This window comes from Oncorhynchus tshawytscha, linkage group LG01, assembly GCF_018296145.1.
Source record: "Oncorhynchus tshawytscha isolate Ot180627B linkage group LG01, Otsh_v2.0, whole genome shotgun sequence".
NCBI classification, from domain to species: domain Eukaryota; kingdom Metazoa; phylum Chordata; class Actinopteri; order Salmoniformes; family Salmonidae; genus Oncorhynchus; species Oncorhynchus tshawytscha.
Genome location: NC_056429.1, coordinates 40,811,621 through 40,834,389, shown reverse-complemented (window position 1 = coordinate 40,834,389; position 22,769 = coordinate 40,811,621). Strand labels below are relative to the sequence as shown.

At 45.7% G+C, this 22,769-nt stretch overlaps 1 protein-coding gene across 15 annotated transcripts in view; it reads right to left on the bottom strand.

The window, feature by feature from the left end:
- The window catches only part of LOC112250715 (dedicator of cytokinesis protein 7), an 84,588-nt gene that overhangs the window by 4,334 nt on the left and 57,485 nt on the right, over window positions 1-22,769 (bottom strand). For 3 of the 15 annotated variants that reach the window (XM_024421170.2, XM_024421086.2, XM_024421139.2), the window contains 21 exons: window positions 21,148-21,315; window positions 19,225-19,364; window positions 12,926-13,095; window positions 12,473-12,645; window positions 12,111-12,293; window positions 9,808-9,970; window positions 9,541-9,637; window positions 9,176-9,193; window positions 7,785-7,853; window positions 7,431-7,527; window positions 6,820-6,954; window positions 6,493-6,645; window positions 6,076-6,234; window positions 5,713-5,813; window positions 5,451-5,643; window positions 5,064-5,207; window positions 4,669-4,800; window positions 4,309-4,323; window positions 2,109-2,234; window positions 1,698-1,787; window positions 1,298-1,534 (listed from right to left, as the gene is read on the bottom strand). In XM_024421170.2, the coding sequence (XP_024276938.1) occupies window positions 1,298-1,534; window positions 1,698-1,787; window positions 2,109-2,234; window positions 4,309-4,323; window positions 4,669-4,800; window positions 5,064-5,207; window positions 5,451-5,643; window positions 5,713-5,813; window positions 6,076-6,234; window positions 6,493-6,645; window positions 6,820-6,954; window positions 7,431-7,527; window positions 7,785-7,853; window positions 9,176-9,193; window positions 9,541-9,637; window positions 9,808-9,970; window positions 12,111-12,293; window positions 12,473-12,645; window positions 12,926-13,095; window positions 19,225-19,364; window positions 21,148-21,315 (2,763 nt within the window). The other 12 variants (XM_024421154.2, XM_024421186.2, XM_024421162.2 and 9 more) reach the window with 10 other exon arrangements.

Genomic DNA, 22,769 nt, shown 5'->3' with positions numbered 1-22,769 from the left:
CTCCAAAGATTTTCTATTGGGTTCAGGTCTGGAGACTGGCTAGGCCACTCCAGGACCTTGAGATGCTTCTTACGGAGCCACTCCTTAGTTGCCCTGGCTGTGTGTTTCGGGTCGTTGTCATGCTGGAAGACCCAGCCACGACCCATCTTCAATGCTCTTACTGAGGGAAGGAGGTTGTTGGCCAAGATCTCGCGATACATGGCCCCATCCATCCTCCCCTCAATACGGTGCAGTCGTCCTGTCCCCTTTGCAGATAGGCATCCCCAAAGAATGATGTTTCCCCCTCCATGCTTCACGGTTGGGATGGTGTTCTTAGGGTTGTACTCATCATTCTTCTTCCTCCAAACACGGCAAGTGGAGTTTAGACCAAAAAGCTCTATTTTTGTCTCATCAGACGACATGACCTTCTCCCATTCCTCCTCTGGATCATCCAGATGGTCATTGGCAAACTTCAGACGGGGCTGGACATGCACTGGCTTGACCAGGGGGACCTTGCGTGCGCTGCAGGATTTTAATCCATGACGGCGTAGTGTGTTACTAATGGTTTTCTTTGAGACTGTGGTCCCAGCTCTCTTCAGGTCATTGACCAGGTCCTGCCGTGTAGTTCTGGGCTGATCCCTCACCTTCCTCATGATCATTGATGCCCCACGAGGTGAGATCTTGCATGGAGCCCCAGACCGAGGGTGATTGAATGTCATCTTGAACTTCTTCAATTTTCTAATAATTGCACCAACAGTTGTTGCCTTCTCACCAAGCTGCTTGCCTATTGTCCTGTAGCCCATCCCAGCCTTGTGCAGGTCTACAATTTTATCCCTGATGTCCTTAGAAAGCATTCTGGTCTTGGCCATTGTGGAGAGGTTGGAGTCTGTTTGATTGAGTGTGTGGACAGGTGTCTTTTATACAGGTAACGAGTTCAAACAGGTGCAGTTAATACAGGTAATGAGTGGAGAACAGGAGGGCTTCTTAAAAGAAAAACTAACAGGTCTGTGAGAGCTGGAATTCTTACTGGTTGGTAGGTGATCAAATACGCATGTCATGCAAGAAAAGGCAAATTAATTACTTAAAAATCATACAAATGTGATTTTCTGGATTTTTGTTTTAGATTCCGTCTCTCACAGTTGAAGTGTACCTATGATAAAAATTACAGACCCCTACATGCTTTGTAAGTAGGAAAACCTGCAAAATCTGCAGTTAATCAAATACTCCCCATGATATATGCCTGTTTTTCATACGAATGATTGTCAGTAAGAACATCGCTGTAATGGTCACTCTATGAGATGACGTGCCAGTGCCTCACCTCTTCTTTGTGGATGATGTTGATGCGGGTCTTGATGTAGGGGAAGGCGTGGGAGGTGGTCAGGATGGTTTTGCGCTTGAACTGATCGTGCAGATCCCCGTGCGCACGCCCGTCCAGCGTGAACGGCGTGCAGTAGACAAAGCGCCGCAGGTTGTAGTTCTTGTCGAAGTACGTGATGCGGTCCTTCATTTCATAGGTGTCAAAGTACGGCTCCACGTACGTGATCTGGACATAAGCCTGGACACAGTAAAGACACACAGTGACACCTGTTTTACCAACGTCAACCACAATACACATAAATAACCAATAGCCTTCAAATAACCTAAATGAATATTCAAATAAGTTATTATTTGGAATTACATCTTTATCCACAAACCCTCTCCCCCACCGCCACACGCACCTTATTTGGGTCCAATTTGCACTTGTCCACTAGATTGGAGTCCTTAATGACTTCCACCTGGTCTTCCCCATAGCGCTCGCCATAAAACCCCTAAGGGATCAAACACACAGGACACACTCGGTGCTCCAGCTCTCTCACAGAGTAGACCGAGACCATTTCACAAACTGAGAAGAGACCATTACCTAAAGGAAAAATCCACTGAAAAACAATCTTTTGGTATTTCTTTCTTTAGTCCACTGTTGATACGGTCCCAAAACATAATGTACTGTAGCAAGAAACACTTTCCATCTTGAAAGTCCAACATCTTGAAAACTTGACTGCTGACATGCAAAACATTTCAGGACTGTTATCAACAGTGGCCTAATTGGAAAAAAATAACCAAAAGATAGTTTGAGACAAACTGCCATTTACCTCGAGTCGGTGTGAGACCTCTGCTAGCTTGGTGATGGCAGGCTCTTTGTACACAAACTCCTGCTCGTCCAAGTCCCCAAATTTAGAGCCGTAAAATCCGACTCTGAAGTAAGTACCAAACATTCTCTTCCCATCCTGTGAGACAGAAAACATGTTTTACGTGGGCAAATGTCAAATATAAGCGCATGCATGCATGCTACTTGAACAAAAACATGTTGCTTTTACACAGAATGTCATCAGAAGTGTAAGGATAAAGCACGGTAATAACCCCGTGGATGGTGACAGTCTGATTATGTCTGAGCCAGACTATTGATACATTAACTGAAATCCATCCAACTCAGTGAAACCATCAAGTTCCAAGTTCTCATCATCAGCAAACACTTCAATCGCAACACCAACTATGAACACAGACCAACGACCTTCAGCGTAATAGACACCGTTTTTAGGCTAATGTAAATGTTTGAATAAACAAACAACTTTCAGAGGCTCTATGAATGACCACGTTGACCAATGCTGTGTTATCGCTGATCAGATTGGAATATGTGCAATGGCCTAGAAACAGTATGTATTTCTGGGTATTGTGTTGACGTGTGAATGGTTAGATACCACTGCGCCGTTGGAGCTGGGAACACAAGCATTTTGCTACACCCGCAATAACAGCTGATAAATATGTGTGTGTGTGACCAATAACATCTGACTTGATTTGAGTACACGTGTAAAAAGTCTGCCACGGTCTAAGGTCCAGATGACCCGGTACCCAAGCCTTTAAACTGGCAGATGAATGAGGATGGACAGAGCCAAATGAAATGAACAGGCGCTGGTCAAGCAGAGCGCTCTGTAGTTTTTCAGGAAGGAGTGGAGCAGCTAAGGAAACGGGTGTGTGTCGGTGTGGTATGTGTGTGTGTGTGTGTGAAGAGGGGGAGGAGGATATATACGTGGCTGTACAGAAACAGGTCAGGACTGAGCCCAACCAGATCAACTCAAGGCTGCAAGCTCCCAGTACTGCTCCTATTGGTTGCATTGAACAATGATCTTAACTTACATGGCCTTGGCAATATAGGTATATAGTACAGAGTGAAATACATAGCATATTTTCCTGTGATCAGTTGCTCTGCCATTTGGCTCAGTGGTTGTTTGTCAGTGGTTCATTGCATTACATTCCCCTTCAAAAAAGTAACAGAAATAAAGTAATCCTCAAACTAGAAACTTACCACAACACACAATTAGTAAAGTGGGAAGGAGGGGTCGGCATGGCAACCAGGGAAATCAAAAGGAGAAAACAAGAACACATTTTAATCAGGATTCCAGGTAATTCATTAGAGAAACTAAACAAGAACACCACAAGAACAACACAAACCAAGGCAAACAGAATAGACAGCAACCACCAATACCCAAACTATTCCTTTTGACTTTAAGAACACACGACACAAAACATGCAGAGAAAGACAGAGTAAAGTAAAGGGAGGTGAAAGGAGAGAGGGAGAGATAAGAGAGCAAAGAAAGAGAATGCAGTCATGGTGGTGATGGAGCTCCACAGTCCCTGGAAACATTCAGGGAGCTGTACTCCCAGTCCTTAGGTTCCCTCAGGAGAAAAAGGAGGAGTGTTCTGTCCTTGTCATGCAACACACCAGGTTAATACCAGTTAATAACACAACAGCAGCAGTATGAATGAAGGAACTCAGGGGTCGATTTAGTTTGTCTTTTTCCCCAAATAAAAAAGGGGAGAACACTTCACTTTGAGGTGGGACAAACAGACCAGATGTTGACGCCCGACCAGACCAGTGTTGACGCCCGACCAGACCAGACAGTTTGTTGTTGATGAGAAACGGTCTGACAAGGCAGGGGTGTAAGTAGGTGAAGTCCTCATTCACCAAGACTTGCCATTAGTATCACACTGGGGCTCCCATGCATGGCCTGCCAAAACGGTCACGTTAAAACAACCTCTTCCGCAGACAGAGCAGAAGAGGAAAGGAGAATGAGGAGGAAGAGGAGGAGGGTTGCTGCCCGTCACATGGCATCAGCAGTCCCACAGTTGGTTGGACGGAGGGACAAACGGACAGCACCCAGTCTAGGTAGATGTTAATGGATGGTACAGTATAATGTAACATAGCAGCAGAGAGCAACACAACTAGCAAATAATAAATATGAAGTAGAGACAAAAAGTAAATGAGCAGGCCAAGCAGGAACCATTAGGACCTACCTCCCAGCCAGTGCTCTGTGGTGACAAAGAAAATACAATATAAACACGTTTACAGTCACGTTGGTACACTGCAGTGACTGTCGGTCTGAGAGTGTACATATTTGGCATGCTCTTTCCTGCAATGCCTCCAACAGACAATATGCACTGGTGGGTCCATGCTCCTAACACACACATGGCACAGTACAGTCACAGTACGTGTTTCTCTGTCCCAGAATCACAGACATGCACGGGTAAGATCCACAGACAGGCAGTCCTAAACGACCTCCATACAGAGGTGGGGCACGTAACAGTCCTGTCTGTCAGTTCTCTATACCTACAGTATGTATAGGGCAAGAGCTAAATAAAAGCATGTGGCTTTACCTGATGCACGATTTTGCCAAAGGCTTCCTGTAGTTTACCATGTATGGTGGCCAACTTCTTGGCGTCCCGGTTGGCCTCGTGGATGGGGATCAGGACCTTGTACACCTCATTCACCGCCTCGTACATACCAGCCTGGGAAAAGGCATTGAAAGAATTGAGGTGTGCTTGATTTAGCTTGGGGATTGCACTTTTGGGACTATTCCATTGGTTCTCCTATACCGGGCAAAAAAGATTAAGTGCATCTTAAGTATTTGACCCAGGTCTGGTTATGTGAAGTATTTATTCCTATGAGTGGTTAAATTAAGCCTTGACAACGCTCCATGTGTCACAGATAAACCAGCTGTGGACTGCCTCTGGTCTATCTTAAGTGCAATAGTTCTTTCTCGGAGTCTCACCAGGGAGAAGGAGGAAGCAGCCTGATCCAGCAGCCCCACTAGGCCAGCCTCTGTGAAGTATTTCCCCGAGCAGATACCCTCCTCATCGGGAGACACCACGTCGTCAGACACGGCAGACTCCTCCAGCACGTTGGAAGAGACGTTCTGAAACGGAGAAAGACGAGTCACACATGGTCACTCATTATTTAGACACAGACATAACACTCTAATGGGTTAATTGTGGGAATAATTTTTCTTTACAACATCTTACTCTGTATATTCAGTTGATAAATTGGAGTCAGTTGTGATGGCACTGAGCTAGGACTAAACCTGCAGTACCATGTCTCTCCAGGATGATTTCCTAGTCAAATCTACAGTCCTAAGAATAGTATTTTCCCCTGTCCACACCTGGAAGGTGACACAGCCGACCGGCAGGTACTTGCGGTCCTCCAGCATGCTGAGGTATTCCGCCACCAGGGCCGCGCTGTGCACCAGACACTGGGCTGCCTCCGCGTGATTGGTCCTCTCAGAGTGTTTACCCGCCATGTTCTGCATCCACGTCAGACGCAGGTCTGGAGACGTCTGGTAACCCTTAGCGATCCTGGACACAGACGCAGCAACGCCTTGAAGAAAAGTTCAATGTGTGTGTGTGTGTGTGTGTGTTCCATACCTGTACATGAGGTCTATGAGCATCTCTGGGTCCTCCTGGTGCTCCTTCATCTTGACTGTATCAGACAGGATCATGTGCAGGTTGAACACCAGATCCTGGACCTAAAGTACACACAAAAGATAGAAACATGAAGCATGGGTAATAAGGTGACATCATCCTCTCACGTGATTGGACAAGGTATTCCCTTTCCTGCCAGCCATTTTCTGACGACATTTTCATCTGTTTTTTTGTGTGTGTTTTTATAGAGCACTTTTATATATTGAACAAGTACTTCCACTGCTTAGTACCACAATAACTAAAAAGGGTTAAATGTCAGTAAGTCCGTACTAATCTATTGACATCCCGCATGTCTGCTGCGGTTACCTGGTCAGGGAAGGTGGTCTCCCGGAGTTCCAGGTCTTCCTCGCCGTAGGTCAAGATGGTCTTCAGGGAACGCCGGAGGAATTCCTCGTTGAAGTTCTGAGACGTTCCCACCAGGGAGGACAGGGACATGGTTGCCTGCATCTTCACCCGGGCAAAATTCTACAAAAAGGAGCAGGGCCAGTCAGAGAAACAGCGAGAACATAGAACACCTACATGGACAATGGAACCTGTCCTGAAAAGGAGGAACATGTGGAATATGTACAAGACGTGCAATCCTTCTCCTGTGTTTCATCAATAAGGACTCAATGACCCCTAAAGGGATCAATAGTTGTATTGGAAATTGGTTAAGTAGCGGGCAGGTAGACAGTACTCTTATGTGTCCGTGTTTGCTGTGCGTTGTCCTGACGTTGTACTTACGTTGCCGATCTCAAAGTTCTGCCTCATGAGCAGGTAGAGCGAAGCGGAGGCATGGGATCTGATGGAGCCAATACTGCTGCTACAGTTCCTCAGTAGGCGCAGACACAGGTCAGCACACTGCTCTGTCTCCTCCTCGAACAGCAGCTCTGGGAACTACACACACACACACACACACACACACACGCACACAGAAATGTACGTAAGTATGATAAACAGACAATACTATGACAGACGTTTTACAAATCGACCTCACAAAATCTCTTTAAGAAGGTGCAACTCCTCGATGGAAGATATCGACACAATTGTAGACAGGAAGTCAATTCTGACCTTGGAGACGAGAGCCCTCTGTGTAGCAAAGCAGTGCTGGAGGTAGAGGGCACTCTGGTTACAGGCCATGCTATGGAGCAGCACCTTCAACATTCCCCCCAGGATACTCTCCTTCGACTCGGTCACAGACACCGCCTAGGATACACAAATAGTGTAATTGCAAATAAGAATTTGCTCTAAATTGACTTGCCGAGTTAAATAAAAGGTTAAATAAAACAACATTTAAAAATACATACCACAATCAATCAATACATTTGTATTGTCTCCAGAGGGAAATTTGGTTTGCAAATGTGTCCATCTTTCAACCTGACTGTGTGCGTGTGTGAGGAGTCCGGTGCCTCTTAAAGGTAGACTCAGCGATATGACATAGGTGCACAGAGTAAACAGCATAGTGGGTACATTTCCACAACAACTAAGAGGGTTGTAGCGCGAGGCTATACTTATCAGATATTTTGGTGCCCTGGCTGCCACACTGCAAGAGCGTGAAGCGAACCTGTGCAGGTACACATGCGCCGATACTGTTAGCGACTGTGTGAGAGTCTGGCAAAGTCTTGCATCTCTCTCGTCGCAATATCTGCAGTGCTGCTGGTGGAAACGTCATTCCTCTGTACCTGGACGATGATCTCCAGAGTGTCCAGAATGATCAGGTTGGCCTCCGTTGCCAGGTTACCGTCAATAAGTGCTTCATGCTCCAGCTCCGCTCGGGTCCTGTCACAGGAAACAGGACGTGACAGAAGGTCAGACACTCTCCAAAATGGCCGCTGGCCAGCTCCATATTCATGGGGTCCCCTTGAATGCCACAGCACTCATCATGCCTGTCAGTCACATTTGAGCCATCGCACACAGACAGGAGTTCTTCCATGTGCAACGTACTGTAAGGGGTTTGGTGTATGGAGGGGTTGAAGAATAGGATGATGGTGGTGGGGGGTCATGACATGCTTTGTTACAGTTGACGAGTCACACACCTAACTACTAAAGGCTCCTGGGTTTGGGTTGGACTCCCTGGGCTGTGTAGTAGGATGCTGTCTCTAAACCTGCACGACACAGTACACCACAGAGTCCAGAGCACACGGTAGCTACACGCTGAGAGGAGAGCAGGGGACCAGGGACCCAAACGCACTTCCAACCCTTGGGGGGGGGGGGTTAGTTACATGCTGACCAAACCGGACGCGTACGTGCGTCAACGCGCACACGTTGATTTTGTTCACTCACACCAGAAGCAATCAGGGCACGCAGGTTGAAATATCAAAACAAACTCTGAACCAATTATATTAATTTGGGAACAGGTCAAAAAGCATTAAACATTTATGGCAATAGAGCTAGCTAGCTTTCTGTTGCTGGCTCATTTGTCCTGGGATATAAACACTGGGTTGTTATTTTACCTGAAATGCTCAAGGTCCACTACTCCGACAATTAATCCACAGATAAAACGGCAAACCAAATTAGGTTCTCATCATCTCTCCTCATTCCTTCAGGCTTCTTTTTTTTCCTTTGGACTTTATATGAAGGTTGGCAACCAACTTTACAGTACATTACTGCAACTGACTGGAGTGCTGACCTCAGTTCATCTTTCAATCACCCACGTGGGTATACGCTCCTAAAAAACAATGAGGAGATGGCATGTGGGTATATGGTCCTAAAAGCCAATGAGGAGATGCTAGAGGCCGGACTTGAAGCGCGTTGAGCGTCACAAATATACCCAATTTCTATTTTAGCGCCTGGCCATGTAGACGCTTGCGAGCAATGTGGTTGCAATGATTGAATAACATGTATGTGTACATTTATTTCGCAATGTTCGCGCACATGACGCGAGTGGTGTGGTCAGCATGTTAGGCAGCAGAGGTAAGACAGGAGGAAGGTTAGGGGGGCACTGGTTGGATGGAGAGTGGTAGGGGTAGAGAGGCCACACCTATAGAAGATGTGATTTCTATGAAAGTGCTTTTCCATTTGTTTTGTTGTTGATTAACGGACATTCAGTATTACAAACGAGTCTAATTGGCAAGTACACATGCTGTACAATCATCTACATTTTCTACTGTGCAAATTGTCACACATGCGGAATCAACCAATTGAGAGCCTACCATTTGCGACAGAATCACATCGATTTCACCCATCTAAACCCAGAATAGGGAATAGACACATGTCAGTCAGAACCCAAATGAGCACTGCACACTGGTTAAAGGACCAGCAGTCCCACTGCAGGCGCCAGACAGACATAAACCACAAGCACCGTTACAGGAGAGGTTAGGGGGTCAGAGGTCAGGGTTCGGAGGTAATGAGTCAGGTCACCAAAGCAGCAGGAGAAACTCAGAGCACTGCAGCACACTGACTCCAGGGGTACCATTCAATACAATACCTGAGTGATCTGTGGCTCCTATACAGAGGCACAGTGAGACACGAGAGAACATTCGGAGGAATGAGTTAACAGATTAAATTGGACAGAGGAAAAGACGCATGTGCCTTACAGGTGTTTTAAACACTGAGCATCTAAAAACAATAGGATAGGGTCTATCAGCGTGTATTCTGCTGTTGTAGCATCAGGAATCCAACCCATATCGCTCGGTGTGGGCTTGTTCAGTTCAAACTAGATTCTTGTTTCTTTTAAGAAGCCCACTATAGGGCCCGAGTGGATTGTGAGATGGCGATGTGAGCATGCATCTCTCTCTATCTCGCGCTCTGTGTGTGTGTGTATGTGTGTGTGTGTAAAAAGCGTAAGCATACTTGTCCATCCTCTCGCTGTGCTGGCGCCAGTGTGTCATGTCTTTTCTCCAGCGCAGGTTTTCCTGGCTGCTGAAGGCACTGCCTGACGGACTTCTCTCTACGGGGGGGCGACATAAGAGGAGGAGAGAAGGGGAAAATTAGGCAAAGGGGTAGAGAGGGTGAGGAGATGTGGAGCGAAAGGGAAAGAGAAGGTGAAGGCGAGAGAGATGGAATGGTCATTTTCAGATCACTTTTCCCAATGTGTGTGCGTGTGTGTTCCGTGTGTACCCAGCTGTCCCCTGCTGCGGCGGACCATCTCCTGCCGTGCCCCGATGCTCCCCAGTATGGCCTCCTCCAGCTTGGCCTTCATGTCTTTGGACTTCTTGAAGGTCAGGCTGTTCATGCGCTCAAAGGCCTTCTTCCCCTGCATGGTGGTGAAAACAACATGGGCCTTTTTCCACGATGAGGATGGAGAGAAGTTACACTGGGTTACTGCGCCACATCACCACAGCAAGAGAGGTAAAATAGAATAGAGATGGATTATAGGTGAGCCGAAGAGAGTAGGAAAGCACTCCGATTAAGATGACTTTATTAGTCAACTGCACACAAGGTCCAACTGATACTTCCACTTGTAACCCAACCTCTCCGAAAGACACACACACACACAGTTGAAGTCGGAGGTTTACATACACTTAGGTTGGAGACATTAAAACTCGTTTTTAAACCACTACACACATTTCTTGTAACAAACTATAGTTTTGGCAAGACGGTTAAGACATCTACTTTGTGCATGACACAAGTAATTTTTCCAACAATTGTTTACAGACAGACTATTTCACTGTATCACAATTCCAGTGGGTCAGAAGTTTACATACACTAAGTTGACTTTAACTTCTTATGGCTGGGGGCAGTATTAAGTAGCTTGGATGAATAGGGTGCGCAGATGTGCCCAGAGTAATCTACCTGCTCCTCAGTCCTGTTGCTAATATATGCACATTATTAGTATATTTGGACATAAAACACTCTGAAGTTTCTAAAACTGTTTGAATGATGTATGTGAGTAAAACAGAACTCATATGGCAGGCAAAAACCTGAGAAAAAACAACAACCAGGAAGTGGGAAATCTGAGGTTGGTTGTTTTTCAACTCATTCCCTATTGAAGATACAGTGGGATATTGGTCATGTTGCACTTCCTAAGGCGTCCACTCGATGTCAACAGTCTTCAGAACCTTGTTTGATGCTTCTACTGTGAGGTGGGGGTGAATGAGAGGGGAATGAGTCAGAGGTCTGCCAGAATGCCTTGAGCTCGTGACGCTCGTTCACGTGAGAGCGAACTCTGTTCCAATGCTTTTCTACAGCCAAAGGAATTCTCCGGTTGGAACATTATTGAAGATTTATGTTAAAAACAACCTAAAGATTGATTCTATACTTCGTTTGACATGTTTCTACGGACTGTAACGGAACTTTTTGACATTTCGTCTGCTCCTAGTGAACGCGCTTCGTGAGTTTGGATTTGATTACCAAACGCGCTAACAAAAGGAGCTATTTGGACATAAATGAGTTGAAAAAGCCAGTATACAGTTTGCACATGGGGACAAAGATTGTACTTTTTGGAGAAATGTCCTCTGATCGGATGAAACAAAAATAGAACTGTTTGGCCATAATGACCATCATTATGTTTGGAGGAAAAGGGGGGGCTTGCAAGCCGAAGAACACCATCCCAACCGTGAAGCATGGGGGTGGCAGCATCATGTTGTGGGGGTACTTTGCTGCATGAGGGACAGGTGCACTTCACAAAATAGATGGCATCGTGAGGCAGGAAAATTATGTGGATATATTGAAGCAACATCTCAAGATGTTAAAGCTTGGTCATAAATGGGTCTTCCAAATGGACAATGACCCCAAGCATACTTCCAAAGTTGTGGCAAAATGGCTTAAGGACAACAAAGTCAAGGTATTGGAGTGGCCATCACAAAGCCCTGTCCTCAATCCTATAGAACATTTGTGGGCAGAACTAAAAAAGGGTGTGCAAGCAAGGAGGCCTACAAACCTGACTCAGTTACATCAGCTCTGTCAGGATGAATGGGCCAAAATTAACCCACGCTTGACCCAAGTTAAACAATTTAAAGGCAATGCTACCAAATACTAATTGAGTGCATGTAAACTTCTGACCCACTGGGAATGTGATGAAATAAATTAAATCTGAAATAAATCATTCTACTATTATTATGACATTTCACATTCTTAAAATAAAGTGGTGTTCCGAACTGATCTAAGACAGGGAATTTTTACTAGGATTAATGTCAAGAATTGTGAAAAACTGAGTTTAAATATATTTGGCTGAGGTGTATGTAAACTTCTGACTTCAACTGTACATGTAACGATTTGAAAACCAACTCATAAGAGCCTGGGAAGTACAAATTAATAAAACCTTTTGAAATAAGTTTCTTTCCACCCAGTCTTATCCAGGCACGAAATAATGGACTGTCAAGAGAGGCAATACACTTGACGTGGTTCTACAGAATTGAGGCCTTACTACAATAGATCTACAACAATCGCGTGCTTTTTCTGTGCTCCAGGAGTCACGTTACCTTGTACTCGAAGCAGGAGACACAGAGGAAGAGCATGTCCAGCAAACGGTTGAGCTGGGAGACAGACAGGTCAGTGAACCACTTCTGTAGTACACACTCATCTGCATTCTTCAGAACCCACAGCAGACAGATCAACAGACTGCGACTGGACTCTGCTGAGAAGGTGGCGTGCGGACGACTGGCCTGGAGAGAGGGAGATGGGAAGAGACCAAGGGAAAAAATGTGAGCAAAACAGAGAGTTATGAAAGTAAAGAGGTAGAAAGGGGGAACTTAACAGAAGGAGAGAAAGAGACTCTGGAAGAAAATACAGAGGGAATAAGCGAGGAAGGGATAGAGAAAGAGAGAACAGGAATTGTAGTTGCCTGTGGGTTGAGCAGGAAGCTGCTGGGACGGGACATTGGAGATGAGGTCCCAGCTATCGCCATGGCAACAGTCTGACTGATCATGCTGTTGCCATCCTCTACAGACTCATCCCCCCCGGCCCCATCTGCGGACCCCTGAGCTCCCCCAGGGCGGCCCCACTGGATATGAGAATCTACAGAAATGAGGGGGGCGGGGGGGGGACCAATCAGGATCAACAAGCACAAAACAAAATTAGTCGGGAGTAGCACACAGAGTTACAGACATTGTTTAATGTGCTTTTCCTGAGCAGCACCAGAACCAGTGGGATGCCCAAAGACTTCTAAAGCCACCTGATAGTCCTTTAATCTAATCACACAGCCATTCAAGTATGGATAAACTCCACATATCTACAGACTCAGAATACTCCTGAAAGTTTGGGACACGGAAGGCTTAAATGTAGAATTTAGACCCACCCGTGAAGTCATGCAGCTGGGGCAGCGTTTCCATGACGATGCCGATGAGTGGCAGGTAGAGCATGGAGACACAGGCCTTGACCTCAGGGTCAGCGTAGCGGGGGTCAGAGTCATGGCTGGACAGCAGGTTATGGACCACACTGATCACCTTCTTATGTAAGCCAAACATCCTGTAGGTTAGGGAGGGAGAAAGGCAGAGGTTGTTGTTTTCTTGGTGTATTTGGACAGGGACAAGTCCAAACACATTGACCAAACAATTTCCTGACGCATTGCATTATAGCGTTTCTAGCTGATGCTGATGTTTTGTCATTTTTGACCCAAAAACTTTTGCGGAAACAAAAGACAGCGTGAGGTATCAAATCAAATGTTACTGGTCACATACACATGGTTAGCAGATGTTAATGCAAGTGTTGTGAAATGCTTGGCTTTTAGTTCCGACAATGCAGTAATATCTAACAAGTTATCTTAACAAATTCACAAAAACAACCTACTACACACAAATGTAAAGGGATGAAAAAGAATATGTACATATAAATATATGGATGAGAGATGGCTGTGCGTCATAGGCAAGATGCAGTAGATGGAATAGAATACAGAATATACATATGAGATGAGTAATGTAGGATATAAACATTAAAGTGTCGTTATTTAAAGTGACTAGTGATACCTTTATTAGGTCCATTTATTTAAGTGGCCAGAGATTTGAGTCTATGTTGGCAGCAGCCTCTCTATGTTAGTGATGGCTGTTTAACAGTCTGATGGCCTTGAGATAGAAGCTTTTTCCAGTCCCTCGGTCCCAGCTTTGATGCACCTGTACTGACCTCGCCTTCTGGATGACAGCTGGGTGTACAGGCAGTGGCTCGGGTGGTTGATGTCCTTGATTTTTTTGACCTTCCTGTGACATCGGGTGCTGTAGGTGTCCTGGAGGGCAGGTAAATTTCCCCCAGTGATGCGTTGCGCAGACCGCACTACCCTCTGGAGAGCCTTGCGGCTAAGGGCGGTGCAGTTGCCGTACCAGGCGGTGATACAGGTCGACAGGATGCTATCGATTGTGCATCTGTAAAGGTTTGTGAGTGTTTTAGGTGACAAGCCAAATTTCTTCAGCCTCCTGAGGTTGAAGAGTCGCAGTTGCGCCTTCTTCACCACGCTGTATGAGAAGAACGCCACACCACGCTGTATGCAGAACGCCACAGAATGTTATTGTGCTGGTCAAGGGCAGTCTGGGGTGAAACAGGGGCTATATCTGTTCTTAGTTCTACATTTTTTGAATGGGGCATGCTTGATTAAGATGGAGAGGAAAGCACTTTTGAAGAGCAACCAGGCATCCTCTACTGACAGGATGAGGTCAATATCCTTCCAGGATACCCAGGCTATGTCGGTTAGAAAGTCCTGCTCGCTGAAGTGTTTTAGGGAGTGTTTGACAGTCATGAGGGGTGGTCGTTTGACCGCAGACCCATTACGCACGCAGGCAATGAGGCAGTGATCGCTGAGATCCTGGTTGAAGACAGCAGAGGTGTATTTAGAGGGCAAGTTGGTCAGGATGATATCTAAGAGGGTGCCCATGGTTACAGATTTAGGGTTGTACCTGGTAGGTTCCTTGATAATTAGAGTGAGATTGAGGGCATCTAGCTTAGATTGTAGGATGGCCAGGGTGTTAAGCATGTCCCAATTCATCGAGGAGTATACCACCTCAGTCATCGGCTTCATCAATAAGTGCATCGACGACATCGTCCCAACAGTGACCGTACGTACATATCCCAACCAGAAGCCGTGGATTACAGGCAACATCCGCATCGAGCTAAAGGCTAGAGCTTCCGCTTTCAAGGAGTGGGACATTAATCTGGACGCTTATATGAAATCCTGCTATGCCCTCATAACAACTATCAAACAAGCAAAGCGGATAAAGATTAAATCATACTAGACCGGCTCTGACGCTCGTTGGATGTGGCAGGGCTTGAAAACTATTACGGACTACAAAGGGAAACCCAGACGCAAGCTGCCCAGTGACACGAGCCTACCAGATGAGCTAAATGCCTTTAATGCTCGCTTCGAGACAAGCAACACTGAAGCATGCACGAGAGCACCAGCTGTTATGGAAGACTGTGTCATAACGCTCTCGGTAGCCGATGTGAGTGAGACCTTTAAACAGGTCAACATTCACAAAGCCGCAGGGCCAGATGGAATACTAGGACGTGTACTCAAAGCATGCACAGACCAACTGGCAAGTGTCTCCACTGACATTTTCAACCTCTCCCTGACTGAGTCTGTAATACCTACATGTTTCAAGCAGACCACCATAGTCCCTGTGCCCAAGAAAGCAAAGGTAACCTGCCTAAATGATAACCACCCAGTGGCACTCACGTCGGTAGCCATGAAGTGCTTTGAAAGGCTCATGGACATGGCTCACATCAACAGCATAATCCTGGATACCCTAGACCCACTCCAATATGCATACCGCCTCAACAGATCCACCAATCGCACTCCACACTGCCCTTTCCCACATGGACAAAAGGAACACTTATGTGAGAATGCTGTTCATTGACTACAGCTCAGTGTTCAACACCATAAAGCCCGCCAAGCTCATCACTAGCTAAGGACCATAGGACTAAACACCTCCCTCTGCAACTGGATTCTGGACTTCACAAAACGGGCCTCCCCCAGGTAGTAAGGGTAGGCAACAACATGCCTGCCACGCTGATCCACAACACTGGGGCCCCTCAGGGGTGTGTACTTAGTACCCTCCTGTACTCCACTGTGGGGGGGACGTTGTTGATGCACTTTTAGGATAAACATTCCCTGTTCACCCATGACTGCATGGCCAAACACGACTCCAACACCATTATTACGTTTGCTGACGACACAACAGTGGTAGGCCTGATCACAATGAGGCAGCCTATAGAGAGGAGGTCAGAGAACTGGCAGTGTGGTTTCAGTCTCCCCTCAGCAGACTGAAAAGATTTGGCATGGGTCCCTAGGTGCTCAAAAGCTCAAAAAGTTCTACAGCTGCACCATTGAGAGCATCCTGACCGGTTGCATCACTGCCTGGTATGGCAACTGCTCGGCATCTGACAGTAAGGCGCTACAGAGAGTAGTGCGTACGGCCCAGTACATCAGTGGAGCCAAGCTTCCTGCCATCCAGGACCTATATACTAGAAGGTGTCAAAGGAAAGCCCATAAAATTGTCAGAGACTCCAGTCACCAAAGTCAGACTGTTTTCTCTGCTACCGCACGGCAAGTGGTCCCAGAGCGCCAAGTCTAGGACCAAAAGGCTCCTTAACAGCTTCTACCCCCAAGCCATAAGACTGCTGAACAATTAATGAAATGGCCACCAGACTATTTACATTGACACCACCTCCCCCCCCCACATTTGTTTTGTACACTGCTGCTACTCGTTGTTTATTATCTATGCATAGTCATTTCACCCCTAATTACATGTACAAATGACCTCAACTAACCTGTACCCCAGCACACTGACTCAGTACCGGTACCCCCTTTATATAGCCTCGTTATTGTGACAAATAAAGTTTGATTTGCATGTGACAAATAAAGTTTGATTTGCATGTGACAAATAAAGTTTGATTTGTTGGGGGGGGTGACATGGTGGTTTCGGTAAAAAGTACACACAGTGATACCCCAGGGGAGGTTTACCCCAAGTTACCCTGACGGGTAGGCCTACATTACATTCAATGTGTTTATGCAAGTCTTTTGGGACATACAATGCATCATTAGGATGCTAACTAAAATATCACATTTGGAATCTAGCTAATAATAAGCTCAGTAGGGTAAATGCAGATAGGCTACACCATGCTTCAGCCTATTTATTTATAGACACTATGCTGCATCAGTTGGGCTACAAGTGATAACGCTTCCTGCTAATAACATACCTGATAATATGGACCATGCATAGGCTATATGGGAAAAAGTCCAATACCATCATTAGCTGGGCTTTTAAACTGACACTATATGTGGCAGATGTTCACATCGACATTTTTGTAGGTTTGTGTCAAGAACAGCAACGCTGCTGGGTTTTTCACGCTCAACAATTTCCCGTGTGTATCAAGAATGGTCCACCACCCAAAAGACATCCAGCCAACTTGACAACTTTGGGAAGCATTAGAGTCAACATGGGCCAGCCTCCTTGTGGAAAGCTTTCGACAACCTGTAGAGTCCATGCCCCGAACAAATTTAAGCTGTTCTGAGGGCAAAGGGGGCGGTGCAGCTCAATATTAGGAAAGTGTTCTTAATATTTTGAACAGTCATTGTATACGTCTGATGAACGATAACCCCGCTTATTAACTTAAGGTATAGGGGGCAGCATTTTCACTTTTGGATAAATAGCGTGCCCAATTTCAACTTCCTGCTACTCATGCCAAGAATATAAGATATGCATATTATTAGTAGAGTTGGATAGAAAACACTGACGTTTCTAAAACTGTGTGAATCATGTCTGTGAGTATAACAGAACTTACGTAGCAGGCAAAAACCGGAGGACTAACCATTCAGAATTTTTTTTTGTCTGTTCACCGAGTTCTCATTGGGAAACGATATTTCTTAGGAACTTGTTTTCAGTTCCTACCGCTTCCACTGGATGTCACCAGTCTTTGGAATTTGGTTGAGGTTATTAATTTGTGCAATGAAGAAGTACGGCCATCTAGGAACTGCGTAACACTGTTGAGAGTTGCGCAAGACTTGAAAAGTAGCTTGGTTTGTTGTCTTCTTGTATTGAACACAGATAGACCAGTCTTCAATTTGATTGATTATTAACGTTTAAAAATTCCTAAAGTTGTATTACAAAAGTAGTTTGAAATGATTTGGCAAAGTTTACAGGCAACTTTTGAAATATTTTGTAGTGATGTTGTGCAATTTTGAAGCTGTTTTTTTCTGGATCAAACGAGCAAAATAAATGGATATTTTGGATATATATGGACAGAATTAATCAAACAAAAGGACCAATTGTGATGTTTATGGGACATATTGGAGTGCCAACAAAAGAAGCTCGTCAAAGGTAAGGCATGTTTTATATTTTATTTCTGCATTTTGTGTAGCGCCTGCAGGGTTGAAATATGCTACCCTCTTTGTTTACTGTTGTGCTATCATCAGATAATAGCTTCTTATGCTTTCGCCAAAAAGCCTTTTTACAATCTGACATGTTGGCTGGATTCACAACAAGTGTAGCTTTAATTTAGTATCTTACATGTGTGATTTAATGAAAGTTTGATTTTTATATCAATTTATTTGAATATGCCGCGCTGCATTTTTCCTGGCTTTTGGCCAAGTGGGACGCAAGCGTCCCCTATACCATAAGAAGTTAACAGTCACTCACTCACATATTGTACTGCCCCTTTGTCATTCTCGACCCTCTCAAGGCTAAGACACACAGTATAGGTCAAAGGAGAGACACTTTCTCAATAGCACATCACACACAGTGCCCCCCTAGACCTTCAGAAAGTATAGAATGACCGAGAGAAACATGAAGTCCATGTGACCATAGTACCCCCCTAGACCTTCAGACAGTACAGAATGACAGAGAGAAACATGCAAGTGACCACAGTACCCCCCTAGACCTTCAGACAGTACAGAATAACGAGAGAAACATGAGGTACACGTGACAACGGTACCCCCCCACACAGTACAGAATGTCGAGAGAAACATGAGGTCCAAGTGACCACAGTACCCCCCTCCCCTAGACCTTCAGACAGTACAGAATGACCGAGAGAAACATGAGGTCCAAGTGACCACAGTACCCCCTAGACCTTCAGACAGTATAGAATGATGAGAGAAACATGAGGTCCAAGTGACCACAGTACCCCCTCCCCTCCCCCTAGACCTTCAGACAGTATAGAATGATGAGAGAAACATGAGGTCCAAGTGACCACAGAGACCTTCAGACAGTACAGAATGACCGAGAGAAACATGAAGTGCAAGTGACCACAGTACCCCCCTCCCCCTAGACCTTCAGACAGTACAGAATGACCGAGAGAAACATGAAGTGCAAGTGACCACAGTACCCCCCCCCCCCTAGACCTTCAGACAGTACAGAATGACCGAGAGAAACATGAAGTGCAAGTGACCACAGTACCCCCCCCCTCCCCCTAGACCTTCAGACAGTACAGAATGACCGAGAGAAACATGAGGTCCATGTGACCACAGTAACCCTCACACACAGTAACAATGTACTAACCACCTAGGAGCCTGCCTCGAGAATGACAGAGAGCGACAAAGGAGACAAATGACATAACCTCTCGGTCTCCCGATCACACACAAACACACAGACAGTAACACAGTTTACGATTACTGACGCTTCGCCCTCTGGGTCCAGGATAACAGCCAGTTCAGTCAGCACCAAACCAGCCAGGTAGTGCTGCTCTCTGAAGGGGACAGACAACTCAAACATGTTGGCAATCTTCTGGTCCTGGGCATGGGTAGAGAAGCCAGAACTCTGTGGAGATGGAGAGAGGTATGGAGAGAGTGAGAAACAGAAGCAGGGGATGATTTAGAGAAATTGTCCACACACCACTTACTACTCCAGGACGTGTGTGCGTGCGTATATCTGGTGCGTATATACAGTTGAAGTCGGAAGTTTACATACACTTAGGTTGGAGTCATTAAAACTTGTTTTTCAACCACTCCACACATTTCTTGTTAACAAACTATAGTTTTGGCAAGTCAGTTAAGAGATCTACTTTGTGCATGACACCAGTCATTTACAGACAGATTATTTCACTTATAACTCACTGTATCACAATTCCAGTGGGTCAGAAGTTTACATACACTAAGTCGACTGTGCCTTTAAACAGCTTGGAAAATTCCAGAAAATGATGTCATGGCTTCACAAGCTTCTGATAGGCTAATTGACATAATTTGAGTCAATTGGAGGTGTACCTGTGGATGTATTTCAAAGCCTACCTTCAAACTCATGTGCCTCTTTGCTTGACATCATGGGAAATCTAAAGAAAGCAGCCAAGATCTTAGATTTGTTTTTTTTAGACATCCACAAGTCTGGTTCATCCTTGGGAGCAATTTCCAAAAGCCTGAAGGAACCATCTGTACAAACAATAGTACGCAAGTATAAACACCATGGGACCACGCAGCCGTGCAGCCGTCATACCGCTCAGGAAGGAGACGCAATCTGTCTCCTAGAGATGGATGTTCTTTGGTGCAAAAAGTGAAAATCAATCCCAGAACAGCAGCAAAGGACCTTGTGAAGATGCTGGAGGAAACAGGTACAAAAGTGTCGATATCCACGATATCCTATATCAACATAACTTGAAAGGCCACTCAGCAAGGAAGAAGACACTGCTCAAAAACCGCCATAAAAAAATCCAGATTACAGTTTGCAACTGCACATGTGGACAAAGATCGTACTTTTTGGAGAAAAGTCCTCTGGTCTGGTGAAACAAAACTAGAACTGTTTGGCCATAATGACCATCGTTATGTTTGGGGGAAAAAGGGGGAGGCTTGCAAGCCGGAGAACATCATCCCAACCGTGAAGCACGGGGGTGGCAGCATCATGTTGTGGGGGTGCTTTGCTGCAGGAGGGACTGGTGCACTTCACAAAATAGATGGCTACATGTTGGAAACTGATGTGGATATATTGAAGCAACATATGAAGACATCAGTCAGGAAGTTAAAGCTTGGTCACAAATGGGTCTTCCAAATGGACAATGACCCCAAGCATACTTCCAAAGCTGTGGCAAAATGGCTTAAGGACCACAAAGTCAAGGTATTTGAGTGGCCATCATAAAGCCCTGACCTCAATCCTATAGAAAATGCGTGTGGCAGAACTGAAAAAGCGTTGTCGTGCACAAGGAGGCCTACAAACCTGACTCAGTTACACCAGCTATGTCAGGAGGAATGGGCCAACATTCACCCAACTTATTGTGGGAAGCTTGTGGAAGGCTACCCGAAACCTTTGACCCAAGTTAAACAATTTACAGGCAATGCTACCAAATACTAAGTGAGCGTATGTAAACTTCTGACCCACTGGGAATGTGCTGAAAGAAATAAAAGCTGAAATAAATCACTCCAATATTTTTCTGACATTTCACATTCATAAAATAAAGTGGTGATCCTAACTGACCTAAGACAGGGAATTTTTATTAGGATTAAATGTCAGGAATTGTGAAAAACTGAGTTTAAATGTATTTGCCTAAGCTGTATGTAAATTTCCCGACTTCAGCTGTATGTGTGTGTCCAGTGTGTATGTACGGTGTATAGCTGACCTGTGAGGTTGCGGATGACACGCTGGGTGAAGGCGAGGCGGGAGGCGTGAGGAGACTGCAGGGCAGGTTAAGTGTGACGTAGTGCTCGTGGCTACAGACGATCCTCAGGAAGTCGAGTCTCAGGGACTCCAGAGTCGGGTTCTGCAGCATGTACAGCTTAGTGGACACCTGGGGAAAGACATGGAATGAGGTCTAGGAAAGTGCCCAAAATGGGGTTTGATGGAGAAGCACTGTTGAGGCCCTTTACTCCAAGTCAGTGAAGTGATATCCAATACTGTAGTTCAAATCAAATCTTATTTGTCACGTGCTCCAAATACAACAGGTGTAGTAGACCTTACCGTGAAATGCTTACTTACAAGCCATTAACCAACAAAGCAATTCAAGGAAGAGTTAAAAAGTAAACCAATAAAATAACGAGGCTATATACAGGAGGTACCGGTAACGAGTTAATGTGTGGGGGTACAGGTTAGTCAAATTATTTTGTACATGTAGGTAGGGGTAAAGTGACTATGCATAGTTAATAAACAGTGAGTAGCAGCAGTGTAAAAACAAAGGTGTTTCAATGTAAATAGTCCAGGTGGCAATTTGATCAATTGTTCAGCAGTCGTATGGCTTGGGGGTAGAAGCTATTATGGAGCCTTTGAGACCTAGACTTGGCGATCTGGTACCGCTTGCCGTGTGGTAGCAGAGAGAACAGTCTATGACTTGGGTGACTGGAGTCTTTATCAACTTTTTAGGCCTTCCTCTGACACCGCCTAGTATATAGGTCCTGGATGGCAGGAAGCTTGGCCCCTGATGGACTGGGCCGTACGCACTACCCTCTGTAGCGTCTTACGGTCAGATGCCGAGCAATTGCAATACCAGGCGGTGATGCAACCGGTCAGGATGCTCTCGATGGTTCAGCTGAATAACTTTTTGAGGATCTGGGGACCCATGCCAAATCTTTTCAGTCTCCTGAGGGGGAAAAGGTGTTGTCGTGCACTCTTCACGACTGTCTTGGTGTGTTTGGACCAAGATAGTTTGTTGGTGATTTGGACACCAAGGAAACTCTCGATCCGCTCCATTACAGCCCAGTCATTATTGATGGGTGCTTGTTCAGTCCGCCTTTTCCTGTAGTCCACGATCAGCTCCTTCGTCTTGCTCACATTGAGGGAGAGGATGTTGTCCTGGCCTGGTCTCTGACCTCCTCCCTATAGGCTGTCTCACTGTTGTCGGTGATCAGGCCTACCTCTGCTGTGTCGTCAGCAAACGTAATGGTGTTGGAGTCGTGCCTGGCCACGCAGTCGTGGGTGAACAGGGAGTACAGGAGGGGACTAAGCACGCACCCCTGAGGGGCACCCATGTTGAGGATCAGCGTGGCAGATGTGTTGTTACATAACCTTACCACCTGGGGGTGGCCCGTCAGGAAGTCCAGGATCCAGTTGTAGAGGGAGGTGTTTAGTAGCATTGGCCTTAGCTTAGTGATGAGCTTTGAGGGCACTATGGTGTTGAACGCTGATCTGTAGTCAATGAACAGCATTCCCACATAGGTGTTCCTTTTGTCCAGGTGGGAAAGGGCAGTGTGGAGTGCGATTGAGACTGCGTCATCTGTGGATCTGTTGGAACAGGTACGCGAATAGGAG